The 10,751-nt window shown below is 43.2% G+C and overlaps 1 protein-coding gene across 1 annotated transcript in view; it reads right to left on the bottom strand.

Moving 5' to 3' along the window:
- Positions 1-3,656: 3,656 nt before the first annotated feature.
- SNX2 (sorting nexin 2) overlaps positions 3,657-10,751 on the bottom strand; it is a 625,746-nt gene continuing 618,651 nt past the window's right edge. The window contains exon 15 of the mRNA XM_069625578.1: positions 3,657-4,134. Coding sequence (XP_069481679.1) covers positions 4,084-4,134 — 51 coding nt within the window. The 3' untranslated portion in view covers positions 3,657-4,083. The remainder of the gene's footprint in view (positions 4,135-10,751) is intronic.

The raw sequence follows: 10,751 nt of genomic DNA, 5'->3' as shown, positions 1-10,751 counted from the left end.
AACTGTTTTATTCAAAATCTCTTTTATACATGAAATGGGAGGGACATTGGGTTTGGAAGTCACTCCCATCAGACAGCCTTCCTCATTAATATGCCCAAGGACTATGGAGAGGTTGGTTTAGTGTGATGTCACTTTCGGACCACTGTTCAGTTGCATACATTGAGCAATTAGATTAGCGAAATTAAAGACCTTTAAGCAGTGTGGTGTCTGCTCTATAAAAGTTCAAACCCATATACTCTAGACACTCACTGACTGATGGAGAGAAAGGAGAATGAATAACGGACAGGAGAAAGGAATAGATGGACTTCCTTTTTGGACCCATTTTATGGATTACCAGCAGAGCACAGTAAGAGGGGCCTACATGGAGTTAAAGACCCAGGAACTCTTCAGTCGAAGAGACAGCAGATAGGACCCAAATACAGAAAGAGTGAGACCAGGCTGTGGATGGAAGGTGACCCCATCTTGCTGAGTGAAGCGCACCAGATCCTAGAGGGGGGCAATTGAAACAGTCCTTAAGGGGTGCCCACCTTTCTGTGAGACAGACAAGATTCTCAATGCAAGAATGACATGAAGGGGAAATCATCCTTAGGAAAGCAATACTTTAAAGGGGAATAGATTAAAAGCTTGGCCCTTTCATGTGTAGGTATTGAGGGGATGGGTACATAAATGGACTGTACACCCTGGGAAATAAGTCAATATTTCAAAATGCTTCTGTCTTAAAGATGATCAAATAGATTCTATGGTGTGCATATGACGAGTTCCCCAGACGACTCCTCTGCGCATTGAGCAACCACAGAAGAGTAAAGGACATCTCATTGTGTGCATGTCTAGAAAAATTAAGTAACTGAAGTCATTTCACGGTTACATCACAAAGCAGAGTTCTGTACCTGGTGCTGATTCAAGAAAGGGGGAAAGGATTAAATGACGCCTATTTTACCACCTTTAAGTTGCCCATTCAAGATGACAAATTAACACGTTTACATAGTAATGCAATAGGAAAACCATTAAAGGGAGTTTAGCAAACTTACCTTTTCATTTTTTTAAGTGATCAACATGCAGGAACGTTAAGTAGTTTGTCTTGCAATTGAGTTTTCTGGGACGCAGTTTGAATATCTGACAAGTTCATTGATTGGGGCAGGGGGATGAAAAAGGCACATTTTTATTTGCCATGAATACGAAGTAGAGAGATTTAGAGCTAAGGATATTCTGATTTAATTAGATTTTGTATAAAATTATAATTTTATCCCAAGCCCTCATTCACTGTTCAACACATGGGGATGCAAACCCAGGACAATTCAAAGACACACATGGCGATGCGTGTGTTTTAACAGTTCACTTCCATAATAATGCTGTTTTGATCACTGATGTTGGAATTTCATAGATGCATAATTTGTGTACATTTAAATTGATTCAATTATTTCTGTTTTATTAATAAATAGAACATCTGTGCAACCCTGTATGTTTCTTGTCCCAAAAGGGCAGGGCGGCTGTAGTGAATCAATACTGTTAAACATGGGGGTCCCAGGATCATCAAAAACATAATTAAATGAAAATTGTGCATGCCCGATTTGGGATGCGTAGAACAATCCACTGAACTAGATGCTGCCTGATTAAAACATCCTACAGGTCCTTGCTCCTCACCAGCACTGAGTGCTTGGCAAACAGGTTTAGCATTTGTTGCCTCAATTCCTAGAATTACTTCTGTTTAGGACAAGTAGGAAACTGTACTTAAAAAAAGGTAGTGATTTCTCAGAAGCGAGTCTTGATCATCCCAGAAATGGGTCAACTTCTTTCTTGAGGATGAACAGCAAGAGCAGCAAAGAAACACCCACTGTGGCAGCAAAGGCAGACCCATGCAGGGGTGGGTAAAGGACAGATGCCTAGAGCATCTCCTACAGGGGTTGATGCCAGCTTGCAATTAGGCAAGATGCTGTTTTTGAAAAAAGCTAGTGGCATTCCTAAGTAGCATAACTCAACCTGTGGAAAAAGAACCGAGGTCATGGTGCACCAATGGCTCCATATGTATTGCTCCTGATGTCATGTCCAGAATCATGGGCTCGCATTGGAGTCAAGACGAGAAGCATGACATCCCCATGTGGCTGAAAAGGCAGCAGGCCTAAAAAGCTAGATCTAAGATGGAGTCTTTGGGAGTAAGCAATCCAAAAGAAACTAGTCATAGTATTAGGGGCAGTAGTAGTGTAAGCGACTGGCAATCGACACAATCATCCGTGTCGTGGGCCTCCCCGAGGCACCAGAGGTAGGCGTCGTGCGAGTCTGTCACCGACATCTTGGACCCGCAGTCCCCACACTTCTTGAAGCCTGGACGCGGGGTGGAAGAAGAGGAAGACATCCCGATAATACTTCACAAATGAACAGGTTCGAAGAACCGAAAGAACAGAAACTCCAAAGAGTCGAGGCGCGCCGAGATCTCCGAAGCGAACACGTTCGCGTAAAAAACGGAACCGAGTCTACGGGCGTCCTACTTATAACATCTGGTGACGTCGGCCGTCGGAGGAGGTCCTAGAGGACGGCGTATCGACGTCATCGACGCAGGAGGCAGACGGCGAAAGATTTTCCGAAGCAGCACAGCTGTGGTGATTACCGTCATAGATATGGAATACGTCGGAGGACCCAATCCCCTTGAAATAGTACTAATGGTAGCATTTGTAGTAACAGTAGTAGGGGTACCAGTAACCACACTAGTACTTGTTGTCATGTAACCATGTTAACAATATAACTAATAGTATTTTCAGTTTCAGAAGAACTAGTGACACTACTAGTAGTACAAGCTCTAGACGTAATGCTAGGACTATGGTAAAAGAACTAGTATGACACAAAATAGTGGCAAAATCAACGGCACTCACTGTGAGGTGGTTAATGGGAAACGTTCATGATATTTGCCCAGCATATTTGAATGGACCGAGGGTAATGGGGCTCGATCCCAAGGTATATAAAGTATATGTGGGGGCTGGGAGACTAGATTTGGAGTCTGGGGGTGAATAAGGACTAGGTAAGCAAACTTCTACTTTCCACCAACAAGAACATGCAACCATTTAAAATGCACGGCTATAATCTGCAGATTGCACTTCCTGCCCTCCTCGCACACCACCTTCCTCCTCCTTGAGGGTAGACCAAGTAAGAAAAACAAATTACAAAAATCAAAATAAGATGGCTTGGCAATGTGCAAACATTCAAACAAAAAAAGTCCTCTTTAAGATATGTACCCCTCTTACCTGATCTACTGCTAGTTCCAATTGTACAGTTAACAGTTCACTAAAGCATTCTCACAAGAACAAGGCATGCTTCTCTTACACTAGCACACAAGTAAAGAGGATTTCAAGGTACAGGTTGATGTACACGCACATTGCTTTTTTAAAATAATTTCAAGTAACTAAGAATGAGATGGTAAAATCTCAAAGTAATCAGAAACTACTATATTCAAATGGTGCCATCGCCCTCTTGCTTTACAAAAAGGGTAAAAGCAGAATGTAGTACTCAGAATACAAGAAACAGAAACCATAAATAATAGAAGACGTAACGCTTGTATAGTAATTAGAATGAACTGTTGTGTTTTGGCTAAAAGGTAACTTTTTAACAAATGCATTTTAAAAACAAAATGCTACCAACGCTCAACACGGGCCAAAAGAAAAGTACTATTTCGTAAGGTGCATCCCTTTATTGTAATCACAAAATCATGATTTCTGTACAGGAATGTTTAAGTGAACATTGATAAATGCAACTTTAAATTGTTTCATAAGGAAAATAACATTTTACAGAACAAAATGTAAAGAAACAATTTAAAATGTGTTTTGCCTTGCACTGCACCGATCAATGCAAGTAATAAGACACAGTAGTGTTCAATTCAGCAACATATTGCAGAACATCATGCCACAGTCCATAATATTCCAGGAAAGTCAGGACATGCAGCTTTGTCAATAAAATGTCATTGTATATAAAAAGAAGCCACATGGTAATTAATAAAATATATAGTGGTTTATTTGATGATTTCTCTCGTGGTTTGAAAGCAGATATCAGCTGGGCGAGAATGAACATCGACTGTTCTTCAATTAGAAATACATCTTTCTACGCAATGGCTTTGGCTTCAGGTAGGAATGCTTCCCAGTATTTAATCAGCTGGAGAAAGAAAATAATATTTAATGGTACCCGCATGCATAGTCAGTGGTTGCTGAATAAAAGCATTCTCTGGTACAACAAACAAATGAGACCATTGATTTTGTTTGCCACATAAAACATCCTTAAGTCTAACAAACATTTATGAATATTAGTTATTGTCAAAAGCTTAGGAATGATGCCGATTTTATTTTTGCTTCGGAAGACAAGTTAACAAGGTTACCAAAAAATCAGACACCTCATGTGATTTGATGGAAAATCAAGACACTTGCCATTAATACTTGTTTTGCAGACTGGCATCTTTCATATATTGCTGTATTTTGCAGACTGCGGTCTAATTAGCAGCTGGACTGAAGGAAACCAGACCATTTTGAGTGCCAACCAGAGCAACGGGATCCTTTTTGGGTTCCATACAAACCTTGGATATTTTGGTCAAGCAATCTGAGCTAGAGAGCACCAATTGTTTTGTATTACTGTTGCTTCATGGGGAGGATGGGTGAGCTGCATATTCTAGAAAAGATACCAAGATGCAAAACCAGTCCAACATGCAAGTTGCTACTTTAGCAATCTATGTCTTGTATACAAATGCATACGTTTTACATTGAGTAGTAATTAATACCCGTTGAATCAGAAATGAGGTATCCCTGAATAGGTTTATCCAAGGAAAATAAAGCGGCGAGCACCAGAATCCAAGAAATAGCCCCTTTGAAGGTTGCACAGAGGGCCAGAACACTTCACACATTTTAGCGCTTCGCAGATTCTGATCCATCTATGGTCGAAAGTGAAAATATGCCAGTTCTGTACCATGTCTTAATACTGTATGGGAGGATAGGTCCAAGAGACCCCCCTCCCCTGCAGCCCCCCAGCTTGTGGAGTCTCTGGATCGTCGGGGCCCCCCTGCCACCAGGGCCCAGGTGGACCACTGGCTGACACACTGACCAAACGTGCTGTATTAATGTAGGCCCTGGAAACCATTTTTTACACCAGAACGACATGATCCCTTGTGCGCTGCAGCAAGGCCCCCCACCTTTAGAGAGTCCTCGCTTGTCCCTGTGGCCTTAGCTCCCTGGCAGATCCGCTGAGAGCCCGTTCCCACGAACAGACGGACATGAGCTAGTGCTAGAAGCAAACACTAACATTCACCTTCCGCAGTGTATCACTTTTTACAGTTTCACCCGGCCAGCAAGGCCGGGGTGGAAAAGAACTGTAAAATGGTCCCCCGACAAAAGTAGAGACACTAAATACCAATATGCAAACTGCCTGTGATAAACCCTTTTCTCCACGACCTTTTGATAAAATATGTAAACTCCATGAATTTGGCAGAATGTGTGTTCATGTGGCATCCTGGTTGAAATACCCATATCCCCTTAGCTATGCGCAAATAGTAGAAGTGTCCCGGGTTTTATGTTATATGTTTCTCCAAGAAGAATGTACTCCAAGGCCCTATGCCATAACTGAACTAATGCTGCTAGAGTGCAATGGAAATCAAGTGCAACTGCATTGGGAGCTCATGTAAATTGTGTAAGAAAGCGCATAGAATGTATTCGAATGTTCAAGCTCACCATGTGTCACTGCCATCAGTCTTATTGGCCAGTTGTTCCTGCGCACTCCACCAACTTTAATACTACCTCGCTTATCGTGTATGCATAGAGTGTAACAAAATGTCGTGGTTGTTAAATACTTAACATATAATTATCAATAGCAACATTGGTGTAGGTAACGCATTTGAAATGGCCATGTAAAGGCACTAACAATGTAGAAATGTAAGCTTTTAAAAAAACAAAATGAGTAGTGTACATTATATGAATGTTTATGCCTTTTTTATATAATCTGCAACACACGAGGAGAATACCATTGTGGGTATATCCATTTCCCCTCCCTCCCCATTGAAGCCTGCCAGAGGAAAGGCAGAGGCCCGGGCTGCTCTGCCTCACCTCCCCCAATTCGGCTGGAGCCGCTTCAAGCATTCACGTTCCCCCGCAGCTCACATGGCCACGGCCAGCCACCTGAATTATTTACAACCCAGCAGTAAAGCCTGGCCATAAACGCAGGCCAGAGGTGCCCTGTCTTAGGCTCCACGACCCACCAGCTCACCCCAGGTTAATGGCCCCTGTAAAATTAGGAAACCCAATATTATAGCAACACTGTAGGAACCCATTCATACTGACTTCTAACGAGACATGAAAATTTGGACAGCTCACCCCTTGCCCTGAGACCCAACCTTGTGACCTATGATACCCGGCCAACAGGATGGTGGTAACCATGTATTGATGTATCACCAAAGGACCCTGCTCTAGGTGCATTCCTCCTGTGTTGCATTAACCTGTAGAATAACCTATTGTAGGATTTACAGGGAAAGATAATATTGCAGTATTGAATGAATGGGGTGTGCGTGGCCCTTAGGGCAGAAAGCCAAGGAAGACGTTCATCAATGACACTGGCCACGCCTGGCACTGCCCGGATGAGCCCAGCTGACCTGCCCGGCCAACGTTGGCACCTAGTGACGTCCACCAACCATGGCGCAACACATCACAGCTGCACCTATAGTTAGTCGCCACCACCCAATCCCCATGAACATGTGCCCCTATAGTGTGTAGGCTCTTATGGCGCGTTTTGTAAATATATACGCCTGTCTTTGCTAGTGTCAGACAGAGCGCTCTCGGAGTTTGCAGAGTCCTTTGCATGCCCTATTTTTGACTTATATAAACTCCCATTAAGCTCACCCGCCCTTTGTCTTAGCCTTATTCCCATCTTGGGAGAGTCCTTTACTGCCTCTCATTGTGGGGAGGGTCGTGCTATCTGGGGACACTCGCCTTCAATACTCTGGGCCTCATTACGACCCTGGCGTTAAGGGTTTAACGGTGCCGTAAAAGGTGTCGGCGCCGTTAAACCCTTAACGCCTGATTACGAGTTCCCTTTGCGGGACCCGACCTTAATGCCTGCTTTTAGCAGGCGTTAAAGTAGGGTGCCGCAAAGGGACCTTGGTGCTAAGTACGGTGCCGCAATTTGCGGCACCGTACTTAGCGCCTTCCCAATTCCCATTGAGCCCTATGGGGCAAAAATGGGAATGGGGAAGGGCCCATGGTGAATGGGGAATTACCGCCCCGCCAACCTTGGAATGGGGCGGTAATTCCGCCATTCACCATGACAGACTCCGGCATGGACCATGGTGCTAATAGCACCATGGTTTAGCGCCAGGGTCGTAATGAGGCCCTCTGTCTAACATGTCTGCCTGAATCAACTATTGAAAATAATAGCAATACCTCCAACTGGTCAAAGTTCCAATTGTTTGAAACAGCGATTTGCTTCTGGAAACAGCAGCTTTACATGCAAATCATTTAGGTTGTGCTACCCAGCCGGTCAGAAAGTCATCTCTCACTATTTCTCAATTGTGCCATGTTTGAAAGATATGCCCTTTTGACACAGCCTGTGAATTCTACCACTGAAGAGACTATTCAGGAAACCATGGCCAGAGACATTGTCACTCCAGGCATTATGATTATGTCATTCAATTTGAAAGAATATAAATGAAATATTTGATAAAGGTATGCGACAATGACAAAAAGAATCCTGCAACAGTCCTCCCCCTCCCTCCCCCGCGTCAAACCACACAGATGGTTGGTCAAAGCAGTTGGTAAAATGCACTGGACAGTTTGCGCTTTATAATATGTCAAATGGATTAGGTAAATGTAAGCTTAGCTGCATGATTTAACCAATAATCTCCAAATTATGAAGGGGGGCATGCAAGGAAGATTCCCGTGCTTAGAATTCTAGAAGCTGGGCTGTCCAAAATGGTAAATTCCTATATGCTGTGTGGGAGAAGACTCAAGCTAGCCCCATCCCCCCCCTTAACATTGTTGCAAATGGAACATTCTGGGCCATCAGTAACAGTTCTCAGGAGTAAGTTGAGACTCTGAGGGAGGGCTGGCTATAGAAAGGGGGAAGGTGTGGCTCTGGAAATCACTCAAGGCTAGTTCGCTCTCCTGGGATCCCACAAAAAAGCCAGAATAGTCTTTTAGCCTGCCCTCTTCTTTGTAGTTCCTCTGCCCTTTTTGGTCCCATTATTGAGACTTTTGACCCTTCACCAGCACTGATGTATCACCAGCAGTGCAGTCTGTGTTGCTGCACAGACTGCACTGCTGGTGATACATCAGTGAAACCAACCATCTGCTTCCCCTGGTAAAACACAGAGTGGCACTGATGAGCCCCTTCTGAGCACCCGAAGAATAGCAAAGCTCAACCATGTGCCATCCAGCTCATTTGAGGGAAGTACAGCTCTCCGTTTGCAGTGATACGATTTGTCACTTCTGGGCCAGGTTGAGAAGACCTGCGAGCAGGAGTTCCCGGATGCAACTGTGAATCAGCAAAGCCACGTTAAACTGATTCTTGATATAAATGGAGCCGTTTTCAAGTGTGCATTTGCTATTTTAATTGCCACAGGCTGCAACTGTGAGCCTGCCTTGCTTTTGGCACAGACTTCACTAGTTTTCTGACATCTGTTTCTTAGTTACTAGGTTGAGCAAGAATGTCTTTATCTGCACTACGAACAGTGTCCTTCAACCACCTTACATATTGACAGTCTTAGGAAGAAACGTCAGTCGTTTGGCTAGCAGTGCAGACTGAATTGGTGAGGAAGGGACAGGTGCACTTTACATACTGCCACTGTCACCCCAAGGGAACCTGCAGGTGTATACGATGTTTATGCTCTAATCATTTATGGTTTTGATCTAAAATAAGAACACGTTTTGAACCATCATTCTGCTTAAGTATCTGTGAGCCACTGTATCTTGGCCAAAGATTTATTGTAGAGCACTTCAGTACTCCAAGTGGCGGCATGCCATACACTCACTGTGGTGTTTCTAATATACATAGGGATTCAGGTGGTATACCATTGTTGGTAACAACAGCCCCTCTCCTGTATAAATGTAGCGCAATAGCATATCACACTAACCATCTATGGGTTGTTGTACCTAAACAAGGTTACACAAGTGTGGTAAAAATGCAAGTTTTGTCGCAGTAAAAAGGTGCAAACTTGGCTGCGGGAGTAGCACTTTGAATGGAGAGGAGGCTTCCTTGATAGCCACACAGTAATTTGAACTAGGTTGGAGAATACCTTAAATAACAGTATTTCATTTTAAAGAAACAGATCATAAAGATGGGTCACAGGTTACAAGGTTTAGCATTTGACCGAGGCACAGCAAATGGGCCTCAAAACATGCTTTTCAGAAAAGAGTGCTTGTTTAATTAATTTGCCTAGAAGCCTCAGTGGCTGGTAGCACATTGCAAATCCCACAATCTCTGGGTCGCATGGTAGGAAGCAATCTTTGTTTCTTTCGAGGTCACCTCATGGGTGCCGCGGAAAGGCAATGGATGTACAATCATTTTCTAATTCGGCGTATTAATTTACAAAGCCTGATCTACTGGCTGTTTCTGAAAGCTCATGGTGGTTTAAAATTGCCCCCCACAAGTATCTGCCCGGGAAGATGCACTTGCGCAATCTGAAAGACACCTGGCCTAGTAGGATCGTTTTCTGTCTTCCCTTTGTTCCCCCTCCCTCGCCTCGTCGCGCCATGAAACACTTGTGTATAAGCGCGTTATAAATGCCATATCATAATATCATATCAAGAAGGCCAAAGAGTTCCTAATGTGCAACATTAACACAGTAACTTGCTCCTGGTTGAAGGCTCTGGCAGTGTCATGGTAGAGGGCTTTCTCACAAGAACGTAGATGAAATGACCAGGACAGATGAATAAAGATCCATTGATCATCTCAAATGTTTCAATGAATTGGCACTATGATGTGGGAATTGGGGGTTGGATTGTGATATCACAACAGTAAGCTAAGGGTGGTGTGGTAAGGTTTGGGGACCCAATCATAGAAGATAATGTATGCCCTTGTACAGGGGGATGACATTTTCACCAGCTTCTTGTGGGGAGACATTATGTTGCACAGTGTTTGATGTTAATTAGTTTAGATGACTATGAATGCTTTTGATTTAGGGGCGTTTCTTTGACAGCGCCTTTAAATGCAGTTCTTTTCCACTTTTTATTTGAATACTGCTGTCCCAGCTGCGTCTGGGGCCCCGAATAAAACTGCATTACTTCTTGCCTGGCGTACACTCCTTTGACTACTTTTGTAATTTTTACTGTTGTGTTCCGAGGCAACCTCTTGAACACATGCATTCAAAACATTTCTTTGGAAGCAATTTTCAGACCGCAAACAAACATCTTCACCCTTCTTTGGAACAAAACAAAAAAAGCATAGGATTTCTACACCCTGGTGTAATTGAGAAATAGGGATAGACTATGGCCCATTTACAAATTAACAATATCATTGGCACCAAATCAAAGTTAATGAATAATAGTTGTAATAGTTTTAATTTGAAATCATACCAATACTATAGATTGGCCTCAGCATAACTATTAGGTATGCAAATATGACAAAAGAGGGCCCGCTGACTGATGGGAGAAACTGATGGCAAATGATTGCTAAAAACATGCAATACTTTCAAAACAAACTAGACTCTGCAAAATCTTTCCTCAACCGCCAAGGAACCTCCAAGTAATTTCTGTAGTGCTTAAACTGCAAGGTATACAGACCTTTAGAGAGAAGGCATCACA

Source organism: Ambystoma mexicanum, chromosome 6p, assembly GCF_040938575.1.
Source record: "Ambystoma mexicanum isolate Mex_15411 chromosome 6p, UKY_AmexF1_1, whole genome shotgun sequence".
Classification (NCBI taxonomy): Eukaryota; Metazoa; Chordata; class Amphibia; order Caudata; family Ambystomatidae; genus Ambystoma; species Ambystoma mexicanum.
The sequence above is the reverse complement of the archived record's forward strand: the minus strand, read 5'-3'. Positions and strand labels throughout refer to the sequence as shown.